This window comes from Candoia aspera, chromosome 4 (assembly GCF_035149785.1).
Source record: "Candoia aspera isolate rCanAsp1 chromosome 4, rCanAsp1.hap2, whole genome shotgun sequence".
NCBI classification, from domain to species: domain Eukaryota; kingdom Metazoa; phylum Chordata; class Lepidosauria; order Squamata; family Boidae; genus Candoia; species Candoia aspera.
The window spans coordinates 106,554,773-106,574,295 of NC_086156.1; the positions used below are offsets into that span (position 1 = coordinate 106,554,773).

General features: G+C 40.4%; 1 protein-coding gene across 1 annotated transcript in view; it reads left to right on the forward strand.

Annotated features, from left to right (window-relative positions):
• The first annotated feature begins 271 nt into the window (after positions 1-271).
• Positions 272-19,523, forward strand: part of LOC134496918 (vomeronasal type-2 receptor 26-like) — a 29,176-nt gene continuing 9,924 nt past the window's right edge. Inside the window, exons 1-6 of the mRNA XM_063302634.1 lie at positions 272-486; positions 2,948-3,239; positions 4,271-4,437; positions 4,906-5,131; positions 7,446-7,673; positions 18,787-18,974. Coding sequence (XP_063158704.1) covers positions 272-486; positions 2,948-3,239; positions 4,271-4,437; positions 4,906-5,131; positions 7,446-7,673; positions 18,787-18,974 — 1,316 coding nt within the window. The remainder of the gene's footprint in view (positions 487-2,947; positions 3,240-4,270; positions 4,438-4,905; positions 5,132-7,445; positions 7,674-18,786; positions 18,975-19,523) is intronic.

The following is a 19,523-nucleotide window of genomic DNA, read 5'->3' on the forward strand; positions in this document are numbered from 1 at the left end:
ATGATTCATTTCATCTGTAATTCTCAGCTAGTTATTCCTTCTCTGCAATTATCAAATAGTTATGCAAATATCACAAACTTAGAAATGCAACACAACAACAACAACAACAAAGAATCTGAGAAAGTGTGAAGCAACATCCTGTTGACTATTTCAACCTTGGGATACTTATAGTTTTGTTTCTGAACATGAATAATTGTCACTGACAACTAGTAACACACTGGCCAAGTCTGTGAGAGGTGAATTTCAAGAAGGAACTGCTTCACTCAGGAGGATGGTACTGGAAGCCATATTTTCAATGATTTTTGCCCTGGTACTATGTAACATACCCAATCCTGAATGCAGCATTAGTGAGCCTCTGCCTTTTCTTCACAAGGAATACAACTCAGGAGACCTCAACATTGTAGGCATTCTGTCTAAGATCTACATATATTATAATGTGATGGACTTCACTGAACCACCCTCTAGTAATCTTTTCGATGAAATTCTGTAAGTTTATTTTAGCACTCCCAGGTACAGAGGGAGAGAGAATGATGTCTAATACTGATATAGTTTCCTCACAGAATAGGGAATAACATCCTTATATAAGGATGGAAAGATACAAAATATAAATATATGTAAGAAAGATATATGGCTAAATGTAGGTGGTTGTCCAATCATATAGATTATAGAATAGTGTTCTGTGTGCCTGTATCTATAAGCATTCAAATAACATTCTTGCATTGATCTATTCTGGTTATGTCTAAACAACTCAATGTCAACTCTTAGTGACCATAGAGATAGTGACCTAGGGATAGACTGCTCCAGGATGATCTGTTCATTGATAACTTCAAACGATGTACCTATCACTATTGTAATTTCATCTATCCACCTTGCTGCTGGACATCCTTTTCTTCTTCTCTTTCCTTCCTCCTTTTCAACCATTATAGACTTCTCAAGAGCGGTAAGTCTTCACATGATGTGTCAAAACTATGATAACCTGAGCCTGATTATTTGTGCCTTGAGTGAGAATTTAAGATTGAGATGTTTTGTGGTCCATTTGTTTGCTTTCTTAGCTGTCTATGGGTTTCTCAGGAGTCTTCTAAACTACCATATTTCAAAAGCAGGAATTCTCTTTCTTGCTTACTTCTTCAAATTACAACTTTCTCTTCCCTGATTTTTAGAAGGGAAGGCAGTCTTTGTAGGTACAGACATGTCACAGCAGATGAACACCTTTTCCATGGCTTTCATTGCTGTTTCACCAAGTTTCGTTTCTGAGACCTATTTCTTGATCGGTGGTTCCTTTAGGCTGAAACTCTCTACCACTTTGTTATCTTCACTGTCAGTTTGAAGGCTGGTTGCCATTAGTTTTGTCTTCTTTACATTAAAACATAATCCATTTTTTCTCAGCATAATGTTCGACTTTCATTACTGGAGATTGTGTAGTCACTTCTTGGGATAGGCGGCTATATAAATTAATCAATCAATCAATCAATCAATCAATCAAATAAATAAATAAATAAATAATAAACATATACATACCCTTTTAAGCTGTTGGAATACTGATATCAGCATAGGGCAGGCTGTTGCTTTTTATTCCTCTGAAGTTAAACTTCACTTATTTTCAACCAGTTCATCTTCCCTCAAAGTATATTCAGCATATAATTAGAAAAAAATAATGGGAGCATATAAGCTTTGTCTCACTCTTTTGCTAACCTAAAGTCAGTCTGTTTCATGATGTCCTGTCCGGACTAGATCATCCTAACTTGTCCAGAGGTTTCACATTAGGAAAAAAAATGTTCTGGGATTCCCATTGTCCTAAATGCATTCCATACCTTGATGTCATCAACACAATTAAATATCTTTGGACAATCAATGAAGTACAAACAGACTTTTTTGTGCGGAGGTATTCTTTGGGTTTCTCAGTGATCTAGGATGCATCAGCAATCCGTTTCCTCACACCTTTCCAAAACAAACTTAAATATCTGGCAACTCCCTTTACAAGTTGCATTCTAATCAGCATTGGATAATCCCAGACATTATTTTGCTAGCAAGTGAAATTAAGTATATTGTTTATAAACTCTATTACATCTCCTTTCTTTAGTATTAGTATGTAGCCTGACCTCTTCCAATCAGCTGCCCTTTGTGTTCTTCTCTAGATTTCCTGGCAAAATTTACTTACAACCTTTCAGATTCTTCATCTGTTGCTTGCCATATGTCTCTAGATAATTCCATCAATTCTTGTTCCTTACTGAATTTGTAATGAGTAGAGTAGTGTTCCAAATTCCTCTCCTGTTACTACAGATTTAGTAAGTAAGGAATTTCTTCTAAGGGATATAGGAGGCTGACATCTCTATAGCACCGAATTTCAATATAACATTCCATCTATTTTTTTTTTCAGATATTGCTTGAATTCATTTACTATCTGTCCATTTGTATCATCTAGTATAGCAACTCGAGGTTCCAGTCTCCTTTTACATTTGGAGATATTTGCAAAGACTTCAGCTTCCTTTTTCCATCTTTGCTGTCTTTACAGATGTCATTGTAATATTGCTTATTGTCTCTTCTAAAAGCTCACTGAAATATTTTGTCAAGTTCCTCCTGAGATCCTTATCTTTTGGGGGCTTGGCTTCTTTTCTGTTCTTAGCAATTTCTACTGTCTGCTCTGACATCCTTTTTGATTTCCTGTTGCTTTAGCAGTCACTTTTCACATTCATCCTTAAGAACTGATTTTCCTGAGGAAACTTGTGACCAGAAGATCTTCTTGGGTCGTGAGAGAATTCAATATCTTAATCAAACATATCAAATATTGTAAAAGAAAATGGGGAGAAAAGTCTGACTGAATGTGAGGATAATTGTTCATGATCATGTATATCCATAAGAACCCTTTGCAAGCTGCTGAAACGAAATGTTCCAAGTGTGGAGGTAGGAAGGGAATGCTGTGATGAAGTATATTTACTTCTCCTTTCAGGGTCGTGACACCCCTCTTTCAGCAGTTCCTGGCTTTGCAATTTGCAATCAAGGAGATCAATGAAGATCCTCATATTTTACCCAATTGCACCCTGGGCTTCCATATCTATAACAGTTATTTTACTACAATTTGGACCTATCGTGCCTCATTGGAACTCTTTTCTGCTCAGGGCAGATTCACTCCTAACTACAGCTGTGACCAGCAGAACAGACCAATAGCTGTCATTGGAGGAGCAACATCTGCAGTTCAGGCCCATATGACCACCATCTTGTCTCTCTACAAAATACCACAGGTACAATGCTTGCATGGAATATAGGTATTTTACAAGGGGTTCATTTATGCACAGATTCCAATTTTCAAGGGTGTATCAATGATACAGAAATTAACAATCTTATGACCAGAACAACTAGCATATATGTATGTACCTGTAATGTATGCATGTCTTAGAGAAATCGGCAGTCAGTCATTGTTCTACAGTGGTTAAGGTATTGGACTAGGAGAGGGAACCTGCAAGTTATAGGCCTCCCTGATGGACTGGGAGACTTTGAGCCAACCATGACCACTCACTCTTAGGCTGGGAAGTTGAGGAACATCTACTTAGGAACCACAATGGAGCAACGTGGAATTTTAAAATCCATAGCCTTAAGGAAGGAGCTTAACACCTCCTCCTCCTCCTCCTCCTCCTCCTCCTCCTCCTCCTCCTCCTCCTCTTCCTCCAACTCCTCTTCCTGGTGATGTTATTTTTATTATTGCTAGTGTTAGAGTTATTATCATCCAACTGAAGAGAAATTGTGAGATAGTGTTTTTTTTTTTTAATATGTATGATAAAGAGAATGAAAAACAAATTTCAAGTAGATGAAGAAAATTTCCTTGAAAAATAATAAAAACAATACCAGATGTGAGAGATGAGGATTCAGAGCTTGAAAATGTATCCATTATAACCTGTTTCCTCAGAAGATAGCACATTTTCAGCAGGTAGCTCAGTGAATTGTTTTTGTTTACAAAAATGATGTGACGTAGATCACCCCCATGAAATATAAACCGCGTGCAACTGTATGGATTTGTTACTAAGGCAGATAATTGAATTCCAGGTGTTCATGGCTCTCTTATTCCTACTGAATTAAGAGTGATTCATAAAATCTGGCAGCAATGTTGAGATTTCTTTTAACATTTCCAGAATTCATATATGAACTGTGGATTTGAAATTCCAAACAGTCATTGGTTCTTAAATTCTAGTTTCAGTCCATTCAGCTGCAAGGAAAGGTCACCACATGCCACCCTATCTTTTTCCCCCTGTCCCACATTTCCCTTTGTTTTCTTCAGCTCATCTATGGCTCAACTCCAGAGATGAATACAAAAACACGGGCTCCTGTATACCAACAGATGTTCCCAAATGTGGAGCATCAGTACAAGGGAACTCTCCGGTTATTGCTCCACTTCAGGTGGACTTGGATCGGGGTGTTATACTCAAATAATGATTATGGTGAAAGGTTTGTACAGGATATGGCTCCCATGTTTTCTCAGAATGGCATCTGCTTTGCTTTCAGGGAAAGATTCCCAGCAATCAGTTACTCCAATAACATTTTGTCTTCTGTGGAAGCTGGGTTTGAAATGTACAATGTTGTTATGGGAAGCAATGTCAATATTGTGATGGTTTTTTGTGAAACTGAAGAGATGATTCTTCTGAGATTACTCCCCACTTTATCAAAATACGAAGGAAAACTGCTATGGAGAAGAATCAAAGTGTGGGTTATCACAACCCTGATCGATTTCACCTCACTTCCCTTTCAAAGAAATGAGGAGATAGATTTCCTCCACGGTGCTCTGTCCTTTTCAATTCACTCTAAGGAAATAGGGAGTTTCCAGAGGTTTCTTCAGATGAGGAACTCAGCCTTGGAGAAAGAAGGTATTTTTATGAGGCTTTTCTGGGAAAATGCATTTGACTGTTCATTCTCCAGGTCCATAATGGATGAAGAAGATAGGACTCTCTGCACTGGAGAAGAAGAATTGGACAGTCTCCCGACATCTGTGTTTGAAATGGACATGACTGGCCACAGCTACAGCATCTACAATGCAGTCTACGTAGTGGCATATGCATTGCGTGGCTTCCAGTCCTCTCTTTCCAAATACAGAACAGAAGATCATGGAGCCAGACAAAGTCTTCTAAAACTGCCACTCTGGAAGGTAATGTCCTGATTAAACAAATAGCAGAGGACTCACCATATCTGCATGGATTGTAACAGAATCTATATTATGGAGTATGTTCCTCCTTCAAGACTTCTTAGTACCTGAATTTGAAATTCTTCAATTATCTCAAAGCACTTCCTTTCCTCTCTAACTCTTTGCCTGAAAGGATGTAGTTCAGTAGCTGATTGCCTTTCTTCTCCCCCCTTGTGTCTCCTGTAACAAAGCCTCTTTCTCTTAAAATTACATTCCCACTCTTCAGGAAGACGAAATTTCTAGCTCTTAACTTTAGAATAAACATTCCTCACAACTGCTTCCAAGAATAATTACCTAGGCTTCTTGCGCTAGAGAATAAAACAACATCTCAAAAGATACCATGGAGTTCATGCTTTTTCAAAGGAACATGCAGAGTCAAAAATCCATATCTTAAGACTGGAACCTTATAAACAGTAATCCCACTAGTTTTAAAGTTGAAGGAAGAGTATTTTGCACAGATAAGAGCATGTGCAAGATATTTTTAGCAGAAGGTCACAAGAGATTGATGGAAAATCCTGCTCCACCTAATATATCTAATGGTAGAAGGCAAATCCCAGTAGCTCTGCATTGGAATTTTAAAGAAATCCCTTCATATTCTGCAAATGACAGAGGAAAATGTGATTGGTTTTTCTCAGTGCCAATAATTTCTCAAAAGGAAGCATCAGGAACTGAGGCAGCAATATCAAATGGGAGCAAACTCAGATACTTAGCTGGAATATGGTGTGTCTTTGTTCTGCTCAACAGCACAACATAACGTAGGAAAGCACTGGAAAATAATTGGATTGTCTGGATGGTTTTGGTTGATCCTAGAAAGATACAGTAAGCAGGAAAGGTTGGACCTGGTTACTTTAAGGATAGCGAATCAGTTGTAAATCTTAGAGTTGTAAGTTAAAAATCCATGATTCTACAGTTTCCAAGAATATGTCTACTCATGTCCTTATCAGTTCCCAAGGAGATGACATTGTCTTCAAAGATACTTAACTTTCTTCTATGTAGGTAACATATTAATCATATGCATAATTGTCAACTTGTCTCCCTGATTCACTGGGCTCAACATTCTTATCTAAGAATCATGTTATTATCTCCAAAGTCACAGAACATCATGATTTTTAAATTTATTGTTCTCTGTTTTAATCTCAGTCAAGTAGCTCTTTAATTACCTGAAAATTTCTGTTGCATATTTCACTGTGTTTCAAAGATATAATTGTCTTAAAGAATGTGCATGATTTGGCCAGGTACATATAGTCCTCAATTAACAACCATTTGTTCAGTGACCGTTCAAAGTCATGACGATACTGAATGAATGGTTGTTATGACTGGTCTTTGAAGTAAAGGCTATTGTAATACCCCCGTGGTCATGTGACAAAACCTCAGGTGCTTGGCAGACTGCTGGCATTTATGACCACCGTATGCATTTCTAGTGCACCCACCCACCTACCTCCCAACTATCTCGGACCCTTTGGCACACCTCCATTCCACTGCCTACCCCGACACCTCCTCCGCCCCCTGCTGAGCTTCGCCATCTTCTTTCTCCCACTGCTGACAAGGTGTGCCCAACTGAACCAGCTGCTGGGACTTTGTGAGGCCCTCACACAGCCTCCTCAAAGCCAGTGTATGGCCTCATGGAGCCTCCACGAAGCCTTGTGAGGCCAAATGGATGCCTTACGAAGTTTGGGGGAGGCTGGACAGAGATCATGCAAGGATTTGGGGATGCTACACGAAGCCATGCAGAGGCCACCTGAGGCTCTTGGAAAGCCACAAAATGCTTCAGGGTGGTCTCAGGGATCCCTTGCATGGCCTTGTAAAAGCCTCTCAAAGTGCCAGCCACTGCATCAGTTGGCATGCCTTATCAGCAGTTGGAAAAGGAGCATGGCAAATGTCAGCTGGGGGTGCCAGGGGGCACCAAGGGCACCTGGGGTAGGCAGTGCTAGTGGCAGAATGCAGGGTGGCCAAACAAGCAGAGACGGGGGGGTGGGGGGGGTGGAGATAGGCAGAGAGAGTTGAAGCATAGGTGAGTGTGAAGGGGCAGGTAAATCGTGAGATCATTGCCTAACGACAGCATGGATCAGGCTGAAGAACATATCCAAGATTATCCAAACTAACACTAAGTCACTCAGAGTCACTCCTATGAGATGGTCAGCTCTATAAATAATTTAATTCAATAAATGAACAAACTGTATTCAAACCAGAAAGAAATATATACTTTTCAATATCTCAGTGATTGACTATAGTACTCCTTTTGTTTTGTTTTGTTTTGTTTTTTAACTTTGAACTTCAGCTGAACTACTTTATGAGAAGAGTCTCATTCAACAATAGTGCAGGAGAAAAAATCTCCTTCAACCAGAATGGAGAGTTAGAAGTTGGATTTGATATTGTAAATTGGATCACTTTTCCAAACCAGTCTTTCCTGAGAGTCAGAGTTGGAAGGATTGACCTGATGGATTCCCAAGAAGAAACACTTACCATTGATAAGGAGGATATTGTATGGCCACGGAGGTTTAACCAGGTATGCTCTTTGTATCTCCCAACTATATCCTTTCAGGATTCCATTAGTGGAAAAAAAAATATCCCATCCAACAAATACATTCAGAAAGAGAACTTCTGCTGCAATCTCTTTGTCCCTTTCTCTTTCTTGCTGTCTCTCTCCTCTGTCTCTCTCTGTTTGCATGTCAGTCTCCAAGTGTCTTTCAAATATCATCCAAGTGATCTGGTTATTAGCATTAAGACAAATTTCCTCTTGCTCATCTATTGGGAATATCTTACAGTATCTTTGTATGGATACTGGGATGGGGATATGTGAGAAGGAAAACAGATGGTTTGTCTTCTTTCAATGTGATTTGAAAAAAAAAAAATGTGGTTTGTGTCCCCACAAGAGGCACGAGTGCCAGATATCCTCAAATATTCCCGTAGATTTTGCAACATGCTTTGTGTAACAGTTCCCCCTGTTCAGTTCCTGATCCCCCCAGGAATAAGAATTACTTGCAATATGAGAACAGTCATAGTAGATGCAACATTATTATCCAATGAATCCCTGGGTGAATAAATGGGACAAACCAGTATATTTTAAATTATTAAACATGACGTCTTTCTGCACATTGGAAGTATATGGGTATTGATGTTGCCATTGTTTGGAGTTTCTCCTTTCATTACACACAGGCCCAGCCACTTTCCCAGTGTAACAACAAGTGCTCTTCAGGCTATAGTAAGAGCAAGAGAGAAGGGAAGTGTCATGAGTGCCGTTGAGCTGAAGACATCAGCACAACGGCACAAATGACAATAACGAGGAAACAGAGGAAGGGGCTCAAGATAAGCATGCACGCACAACAACAGCCACAGACTCTAGCCGGAGGAAGCAGCCATCAGCTCACAAAGGAGAAAGAAGAAAAGACAAAGGCTAAGCGGATCGCGAGGCACACCCAAGCTGTTAGCACAAGTGCAACGGAGATCGCCCAGCTGACAGCAATCACCGGCTGAATGAAGAAAACTGATGATGGGCGATCCCGGGGCACCAGCTGGGGCCTTGCAACCCTTCTCATATGAATCAGCGTCAGTGTTTTACTCTGCGGTAGGCAGTGCATGACAGGAAGCCATTTTGCTGCTATGATTGCCTTCGATGTCTAGAGGGAAAAGTGGCTAGCGAGGAGGGTAAGAAATCTCATGTGTAAAGCTTAGAGGTATAGTAAAATCAAAACACATTGATATTTTTTTCTTTTCCAATCCAAAAGGACATATCACAGTTTTTTCAGTGTTCACTTCTCTCCATCTGGTATGCGTCACAGAAATGGAAACCAGTCAGGCAAATTCAAATAATAGAAGTTGTTGTTGTTTATTCGTTTAGTCGCTTCCGACTCTTCGTGACTTCATGGACCAGCCCACGCCAGAGCTTCCTGTCGGTCGTCAACACCCCCAGCTCCCTCAGGGACGAGTCCGTCACCTCTAGAATATCATCCATCCATCTTGCCCTTGGTCAGCCCCTCTTCCTTTGGCCCTCCACTCTCCCTAGCATCAGCTTCTTCTCCAGGATGTCCTGTCTTCTCATTGTGTGGCCAAAGTATTTCAGTTTTGCCTTGAATATCATTCCCTCAAGTGAGCAGTCTGGCTTTATTTCCTGGAGGATGGACTGGTTGGATCTTCTTGCAGTCCAAGGCACTCTCAGAATTTTCCTCCAACACCACAGTTCAAAAGCATCGATCTTCCTTCGCTCAGCCTTCCTTATGGTCCAGCTCTCGCAGCCATATGTTACTACAGGGAACACCATTGCTTTAACTATGCGGACCTTTGTTGTCAGTGTGATGTCTCTGCTCTTAACTATTTTATCGAGATTTGTCATTGCTCTTCTCCCAAGGATTAAGCGTCTTCTGATTTCCTGACTGCAGTCAGCATCTGCAGTAATCTTTGCACCTAGGAATACAAAGTCTTTCACTGCTTCTACATTTTCTCCCTCTATTTGCCAGTTATCAATCAAGCTGGTTGCCATAATCTTGGTTTTTTTGAGGTTTAGCTGCAAGCCAGCTTTTGCACTTTCTTCTTTCACCTTCATCATAAGGCTCCTCAGTTCCTCTTCGCTTTCAGCCATCAAAGTGGTATCATCTGCATATCTGAGATTGTTAATGTTTCTTCCAGAGATTTTAACTCCAGCCTTGGATTCCTCAAGACCAGCTTGTCGCATGATGTGTTCTGCATACAAGTTGAATAGGTAGAGTGAGAGTATACAGCCCTGCTGTACTCCTTTCCCAATCTTAAACCAGTCCGTTGTTCCGTGGTCTGTTCTTACTGTTGCTACTTGGTTGTTATACAGATTCTTCAGGAGGCATACAAGAGGACTTGGTATCCCCATACCACTAAGAACTTGCCACAATTTGTTATGGTCCACACAGTCAAAGGCTTTAGAATAGTCAATAAAACAGAAATAGATGTTTTTCTGAAACTCCCTGGCTTTTTCCATTATCCAGTGGATATTGGCAATTTGGTCTCTAGTTCCTCTGCCTTTTCTAAACCCAGCCTGTACATCTGGCAATTCTCGCTGCATGAACTGCTGAAGTCTACCTTGCAGGATCTTGAGCATTACCTTACTGGCATGTGAAATGAGTGCCACTGTTCGATAGTTTGAACATTCTTTAGTGTTTCCCTTTTTTGGTATGGGGATATAAGTTGATTTTTTCCAATCTGATGGCCATTCTTGTGTTTTCCAAATTTGCTGGCATATAGCATGCATTACCTTGACAGCATCATCTTGCAAGATTTTGAACAGTTCAGCTGGGATGCCGTCGTCTCCTGCTGCCTTGTTATTAGCAATGCTTCTTAAGGCCCACTCAACCTCACTCTTCAGGATGTCTGGCTCTAGCTCACTGACCACACCGTCAAAGCTATCCCCGATATTGTTATCCTTCCGATACAGGTTTTCTGTATATTCTTGCCACCTTTTCTTGATCTCTTCTTCTTCTGTTAGGTCCTTGCCATCTTTGTTTTTGATCATACCCATTTTTGCCTGGAATTTACCTCCAATGTTTCTAATTTTCTGGAAGAGGTCTCTTGTCCTTCCTATTCTATTGTCTTCTTCCACTTCCGTGCATTGCTTGTTTAAAAATAATTCCTTATCTCTTCTGGCTAACCTCTGGAATTTTGCATTTAATTGGGCATATCTCCCCCTATCGCTGTTGCCTTTTGCTTTCCTTCTTTCTTGGGCTACTTCTAGTGTCTCAGCAGACAGCCATTTTGCCTTCTTGGTTTTCTCTTTCTTTGGGATGTATTTTGTTGCCGCCTCCTGAACAATGCTGCCAACTTCTGTCCAGAGTTCTTCCGGGACCCTATCTACTAAGTCCAGTCCCTTAAATCTATTCTTCACCTCCACTGCATATTCCTGAGGAATATTCGTGAGCTCATATCTAGCTGATCTGTGGGTCTTCCCTAATCTCTTTAGTCTGATCCTAAATTGTGCAAGAAGAAGTTCATGGTCTGATCTACAGTCAGCTCCAGGGCTAGTTTTTACCGACTGTACAGATGTCCGCCACCTTTGGCTGCAAAGGATGTAATCAATCTGATTTCGGTGTTGTCCATCTGGTGAAGTCCATGTGTAAAGCCGTCTCTTAGGTTGTTGGAAGAGAGTGTTTGTTATGCAGAGTGAATTGTCTTGGCAAAATTCTATCAGCCTATGTCCTGCTTCGTTTTGTTCTCCCAGGCCATACTTACCTGTAATTCGAGGTGTCATTTGACTGCCCACCTTAGCATTCCAGTCTCCTGTGATGAAAATTACATCTCTTTTAGGCGTGTTGTCCAGTAGGTGCTGCAGATCCTCATAGAACTGCTCTACTTCAGCTTCTTCAGCATTTGTGGTTGGGGCGTATATTTGGATCACTGTGATGTTAGATGGCTTGCCCTGAATTTGAATTGAGATCATTCTGTCGTTTTTGGGGTTGTATCCAAGCACTGCTTTAGCCACTTTACTATTAATTATGAAGGCTACTCCATTTCTTCTGTGGTCCTCTTGTCCACAGTAGTAGATCTGGTGGTCATTTGATGTGAAGTGGCCCATTCCAGTCCATTTCAGTTCACTGACGCCCAGAATGTCTATCTTTAATCTTGACATCTCACCAATAACTACATCCAATTTGCCCTGGCTCATAGATCTTACATTCCAGGTTCCAATGGTGTGTTGATCCTTAGAACATCGGATTCGCCGTTCACCACCAGCACCGTCGGCCGCTAACCGTCCTTTCGGCTTTGAGCTAGCTGCGTCATCACGACTGGGGCTAGTTGAGCTCATCCTCTGTTCCTCCCCAGTAGCATTTTGACCATCTTCCGACCTGGGGGTCTCATCTTCCGATGGTATACCGACATATCTCTGGTTGTACTGATCCATTTAGTTTTCACGGCAAGAATACTGGGGTGGGTTGCCATTACCTTCCCCAGGGATCGCATTTAGTCTGACCTCTCTGTCATGACCTTCCCGTCTTGGGTGGCCCTTCACGGTTTAGCTCATGGCATCATTGAGGTGGTCAAGCTCCAGCACCACGACAAGGTAACGATCCTTTGCGGAGAGTTCACAAGTAAAAACATTAAAAAAAAAATAAATGTACAATGATAGACAAAAATAAAGAATATAAGATAGCAAAGAGGAGAAAATCTGGATAGGAACAACAAAGAAATGAAGGAGCACAATACAAAAGGGTCTTCAGTCATCCTCATCAAAGGTCTGGGCAAAAAGCTAGGACTTAAAGGCCCCTTGAAACACCTGCAGGTTGGGGGCCATCTGGATCTCAGGTGGCACCTCATTCCAGAAGGCAAGTTCTGCTGTAGAGAGTGTCCTGGTATGGTGTTTAATCAAAGAAGCCCACAGTGCAACAATCCTGCAGGATTCAATCAGGCAGGCAGATACTATAATTCTGTGTTGTACCTGCATGAACAAAGCTAACATTGTCTCAATGCTCTCTATTTTCAGCCTCATAAGGCATCCTACAGGGTAGAAAGCTATGCTGAAATAAAAAGAAAACAACAACAACAACCATTAATTCATAATGGTGTATCCATCATCATTATCTTTAAATTTCTGGGGAAAGAAATAGCCTTTATTGACTAAGATCCCAAAATCCATGTCATTCATAATATTGAACACATGCTCTTCTTGATTTTCACATTTTTAGTTTTCATGGGTGAACTAAATTTCAGGGAAAGCTTTATATAAATAGATTGGTTTACATGAACTAAATACTAAGTATTTACAGAGAATTCCACTTACTTGAATTGCAAAAGTCTTCTTAGCCAATTGGCCATTTCTGGTCATGGAATATTGGAGAGAGAACTTTAGGCAAAATATAAACAGCAAACACTTTGAATTTTTCTGGTGACTTCAAGGTAATTTCAGGAGTATAACATCCTGACCTAATATTTTCTTTTCTAGACATGGATGACTGTGTTCAATGTCCAGAAGATAAGTACCCAAACAAGAATCAAGATATGTGTCTCTGCAAAGTTATAACATTCTTGATGTATGAAGAATTTGGGGGGACTAGTTTAGCCAGCTCTGCTCTTTTCTGTTCTTTCATCACAGCTGTAGTCCTGGGGATTTTTATTAAGCATCTGGACACTCCACTAGTTAAAGACAAAAACTGAAACCTCACCTATATTCTCCTCATTGCTCTCATGTTGTCTTTCCTTTGTTTTTTCTCTTTATTGGCCAACCTTCCAAGGTGGCATCAGGGACGCGGTGGCGCTGCGGGTTAAACCGCTGAGCTGTTGATCGGAAGGTTGGAGGTTCGAAACCGCGCAGCGGGGTGAGCTCCCGTTGTTAATCCCAGCTCCTGCCCACCTAGCAGTTCGAAAACATGCAAATGTGAGTAGATCAATAGGTACCGCTTCGGCGGGAAGGTAACGGCGTTCCGAGTCGTCATGCTGGCCACATGACCCGGAAGTGTCTATGACAACGCCGGCTCCAAGGCTTAGAAACGGAGATGAGCACCGCCCCCTAGAGTCGGACTCGACTGGACTTTACGTCAAGGGAAACCTTTACCTTTACCTTTCCAAGGTGGCATGTGTCCTTCATCAAACACCTTTTGGTATTATCTTCTCAGTGGCCATTTCTTGTGTTTTAGCCAAAACCATCATCGTGGTTCTGGCTTTCATGGCCCCCAGGCCTGGGACCAAGATCACCACATGGGTGGGGAAAAGACTAGCCATGTCCATAGTATTTTGCTGCTCATTTATTCAGGTTATGATTTGTACTACATGGCTGACAACCTCTCCCCCATTTCCAGAAGATGACATGAATTCAATAACAGAAGAAATCATCTTGGAATGCAATGAAGGATCTGTCTTCATCTTCTTGGGATATATGGGCTTCCTTGCCATTGTCAGTTTCATAATGGCTTTCTTAGCAAGAAAATTGCCTAACTCTTTCAATGAGGCCAAGTTTATCACCTTCAGCATGTTGGTCTTCTGCAGTGTATGGCTGTCCTTTGTTCCTACATATCTGAGCACAAAAGAACAATATATGGTGCTGTGGAGATCTTCTCTATTATAAGCTCCAGTGCTGGGTTACTGATTTGCATCTTTTTCTCCAAATGCTATATAATTGTGTTGAGACCTAATCTGAACAAGAAAGAGCAGCTAACAAGGAAAGAGAAATAACAGTATATAAAATTGCATGGTGCTTTAATATTTTTTTATTAGTTTACAATCCTGTACCCATGAACCTCTTGGCATGGGGCTGGGTTATCTGAGTGACTGCCTCTTCCCAATTACATCTGCCCATCCCATCAGTTCTGACAGAAGAGGTATGTTGCGGGTCCTGTCTGCTAAGAAGTTACATCTGATGGAACCCAGGAGACAACCCTCTTCTGTCATGGCATCTCCCTGTGGAACATCAACCCCCCACCCAAGTTGAGATTGGCTCCATCTTTGCCAATCTTCTGGAATCCCTTAAAACCTGGTTGTATCAACAGGTCTGGGAGTCACAAGGGAAAGTGATCTGACGAGGCAGTTCCACTGTTCATAAGCTGATGCTGTATCTTAGCCTTTACATCATAATATTAATTGTTGTACTTTTTGAATATTTTTAAAATTGTTTTTATGGCTCTTTGTATGCTGCCCAGAATCACATCATGTGAGATGGGTGGCCATATAAATATGATTAATAAATAAAAATAAGGCTTCAAGAAAGCCCTATTCAAAGCAATTTTGGGGGTCTTTGCTAGTATATGGACAAGCTCACAGTGTTTTTGTTCAACATTCCCATTAAGTATAGAGGAGCACAGAGATGACATTGGAGAAGGTACATGGCTACTGTTAGGAAAACATGAGCTTGGCCCAGGAAAACAAGACAGTGTGAGAAAGAAAAAAAAAAAAGATTGCCCAGCCTTGATTCTCTTTGTATAAGGGAGGGAAGGGGAAATACTGTCAGTCTTTCAAGATCCTGTTATTAATAAAGTCTACATCAATAAAGCAGAGTTCAAGCAGTTGTTGTGTTCCTCTGTTTCCTGACCTGACCTACCTCACCTGACAATAAGACTTATATAACTTCAGGGCTGTTCATCTTAGCTCTTTCCAGTGCAAGAATCCAGTGACTCCCTATAAACTGAGAGGCTTAGAACTAATAAGTGTTTGTTCAGTTAAGATTTCTACCAAGATATGGAGCTGCTTCCAACATCTCAGGTGACAACAAAATTGTTGCCCATTGGTTTACTATCTTCACCTTTATAGTCCCTCTGGACCCTAGAGCCCTCTGAATGATGTTCACACCAATCAAAGTTTGAAAATAAGAATGATGGAGGCCCCAGAAGAATTTCAGCTTCAGGCAGATAAGGAGGGGTGGAGAGGAGAAGGAAGATGAATGCATACCAGCCTTTCCCTATATGCCTTTAAGCATCCAAAATCCCAAACAACTAAAATTCTAGGATTTGTTTATTTATTGTTAGTATATCTGTGCTGCTCCAATCCAAAAATCTCTGAGTGACATGTAGTAGAAACAAAAGTTACAAACACCAAAGCAATGGCAATTAATATATATTGCAGTAGCACTAACCACCAGGGTAAATCATAAAAGAAAATCTAATATCCCCCAAACACTCTCTTCTAGAGCCCAGTTTTAATTCAATAGATAGGAAATGGTTCTTATACATAGGGGCAAGGCATTCCACAGGAATGGCATCATCATGTAGAAAGCCCTGCTCCAGAGCCCCAGTAGCTGGAATTCATTTGGAGGTAGGACCTTCAACAGAAGCTCTCTCTCAAATCCTACAAGATGAACAGATTCAGTCCAGAGCATGCACCCTTGGAAATATCCAGGCCATGAATCATGGAGGGCTTTAATTTTAGTTTACTACGATACCATGGTTTGCCCTGAAATGATTTGACAAAGTGCTTTGTTCTGCTTGAAAACATTTATTTTTCCATTTCATGCACAAGCCCAGAAGGCATGCATATTTGTATGACTTCAGGTAGTTCACACCTGTGACAGAATGGTATCTATTTTCTAGAAGAATAACTCTTTTCAGAAATTCATATGAAGCTATTTTGCCTTAAAATGTGTGGCAGGGAGACTTCTTTATTTCCTTTTACAAATATAGGGGAATTAAAATTATTTCTTAAGTTGTAATTGGAACTTTTTCTTGCAGTCAGTAATTACAGGCTTCTGTCCTATTTTCCTATCCCACTAAAGAAGACCAGTGGTGATATGTGCTTAGAATCAAGCAGCATGTTTTCTTCTTCAGTATTTCCTTGAACCGCTGATCCCAAGTTGATGATTTCTCCCCGTAATTACTAATTTAATTATGTTTATTTTCACTTCAGCTCCTAACCCAATGGGGTGACTATAACCACCAACACATCTGAAAATACCCTTTGCATTTCTCACTATTTCACTGAAGAGAATCAAATAATCTTTCTATTCAGAAATGACAAGCATTTTTTTAAAAAAATCACAGTTTAATTTAACCTATATTTACCCATTTAATTAAGGTAACTTCTTCACTTTCAGTTCTCAGAGGAACTGCAATAACCACCAGCAAAAAAAAAAAAAAAAGGCAAAGCAAAGCAAAACAGAACAAAACAAAGCAAAACAATAAGGATCTGGGCTATTATAACCACTCCAGAATTATTATATCTGACCAGTGATTATATTCTTTAAAAAGAGCTATTGAGGTCCTTATATCAAACTGTCCAATTTAAAGACAGCCCTAGTTTCACACATCCATGCTTTAATGTGGGAATTCATATTCGGCATTAGGACTCCATGGCTGTTCCAAATAGTTTGGGTGGCATACGTTCAAGATTTTAAACTCCTAGCAAGGTTTGCACAAACAAAGGGGGGGGGGGGGCTTTTCAAAACTTGCTTTGGGCTTTGCTCCTCATTTTGGCTGTGCAGGCCCTCAGTGCACAGGGCTTCTACAGGGAAGCACCAAGATGGAGATTCTTTGTGAAATAAGGATTAACATTTAATTAATCAAAGGATGTGGTATATGTACTTCTTGCCCAACCCAAATACCCTAAAATGAAACAATCCTAAAACCCTAAAATGAAATAATTACATCCCTGGGGACATCATATCCAGCTGTTCAAGGTTTTGGTGGTTGTATTACCCCACATTTTGAGAATCCTTGCTTTAAGGTAACATCATGTTTCTCACAACCACAAGTTCTTCAAATCCTCAAAATGGATGGAGGATACATGTCTTATTTTTGGTACTATTCAGTCCCATTGTTCTTTCATCATATAGATGGTTGCATACTACTGGGAAGGGGGGGGGTTCCCCTATTCACTCTACCAGAGCATAATGGACTTGTTTAGTTTCAGCATGTCTATGACATATGTCTGAACCTCCTGCTTGTCTCTCCAGCAGCCTGCAGCCTCCATGGTTTCTGACATGACAATTAAATCTCAAGGCAAAAGGGAAAACCTTCCTCTAGACTTTTTCATATTTAGAAGGGTGGAGAGTCAGGAAAACTTTGAAATACGGCAGAGATGTGCATGTATTAGAAATAAAAACCCAATAGTTTCAGTAGTTGCCACCTCCAGCAATAAAGCAAACTCAAAAAGGCCATTACATAAATTAAGGGAAACATGCACTTGGGAATTAAGTAGAAAGGCTGAAGTCTCATTTCCAAGGAAAATGGAATATTTCAAGGCAGGGTTTGGCAGAACTATTATATTGGAGTACTTTATTTATGAAAAATTGGACCACCGAACAATTTCTACGTGCTGACAAATTATGAACAGTGTAATTAAATTGTACCAGCATAATAGCAGATTTGTGTTACTTTTACAATGATTTAACTTCCAAACCAACCAACCCAGTAACCAACTGCAGCTCATATTATAAAAACCTGTCTCTCTACTCTCAACAGAAATCCACAGCAAAACTCAATGAAGTTGATATCAAATTAAAAAAATCTTTGCAGAGCAGAAATGACATTACCTTGGGGGGGGGGGGGTCATGGTGGAGGAAGCCAAGGGCAAAAAGTGTACAGCTGTATTACATACACCGTATCAGAAAGGCTGAGATTTCATTTTTCCTCTTTCTTATGGTGGAGAGAGAGAATGGGTTTTTACTGTAGCTATGCTACCCAATTATCAGGTGATTCCAGCCTTGAAAGAGAAGGGGATTTGGCTTCAGATTTTGAACAATGTAAAGGAGTTTGGGGGATGTAAAAAAGATCTTTGGGCATGTGTAATATTTTACCTTAATTTGGCCAACTCAGGTATAGAGTACTATATATCATTCTGCATATTAGCCAATTTTGCTTTAAACTCTGGAACAATAAAAGCAAAAATCACTTATGTTCCTACTTCAAATACAGGAAAGTTCTAGTTCTTTCTTATGTTCTCATTAAGAACTCTCCTCTTGCTGTCCATACGTACTTAATGTGCTTATGTGATATTAAAGTGATATTAACTTAATGTGCTTCTGTGATTCTTGCTGTCACACGGAGTTGTGAAAAACATGTTTTCCCATTCAAAGCCTCTTTCCTAAGACCTCTGATGCCAGGTTGGGAATTCCTCCACTGTAATTACTAGTCCCAGGAGAGCTTCTGTAGCTGGTGGTACAAGTAGAACTACCCATTTTTATATTTCTGAGCTGTCGTGATTGGTCTTCAGGAACTGCTTCATGTATCATTTTTACTGCCCAGGAAAGCTACACTACCAAAAAAGTAGCTGTTTCAATCAAGCCACAATACCTAAAGAAGGATGATGTTGGGACAGGTGAATTGGCTTTCAGAAAGAATGTTTTTATTCAGGATGGTGGTACTTGTAGCCTTTCTTTTAGTGTTTCTGCCCCGAGTGATGGGCATGATTCCCAGGGCGAAATGCAGCATCAGTGAGCCTCTGCCTTTTCTTCACAAGCAATATCAGTCAGGAGATCTTATTATTGTGGACATTCTCTCTCAGATCTACATCTTTTATGTAACGATAAACTTCACAGAACGTCCCTCCAAGGAACTCTTTGAGGACATTGTGTAAGGTCTTTAAACAAAGATGCACACAGCTGCAAACACACAAAAAACTTATCGATTTCATCAAGGAGATGTACATGAGATTCATGCTAGGTCTGGTTCCACTGAAGTGTGTGTGTGTGTGTGTGTGTGTGTTCAACTCTTTTTTGCTGAACAGCATCTATTTATGATTCCTCCTCCTCCTCTGCCACCACCATCACCTTCATCATTAGCTCCTCGTGTTCCTTTTTTACCACATTGTCCTTTTCCCTGAGAAGAAATATTTCTTAATTTTTTACAGTTTGCCATAATTAAATAATTGCACAAATAGAAATGTGCATTTAGTGGGCAGGCAGGGAAACATCACCAAGCTGAAGGGAAATGCTCAGCTGATACGTGAGAAAACAAGATGTTCGTATGCGAGAATATTTCTA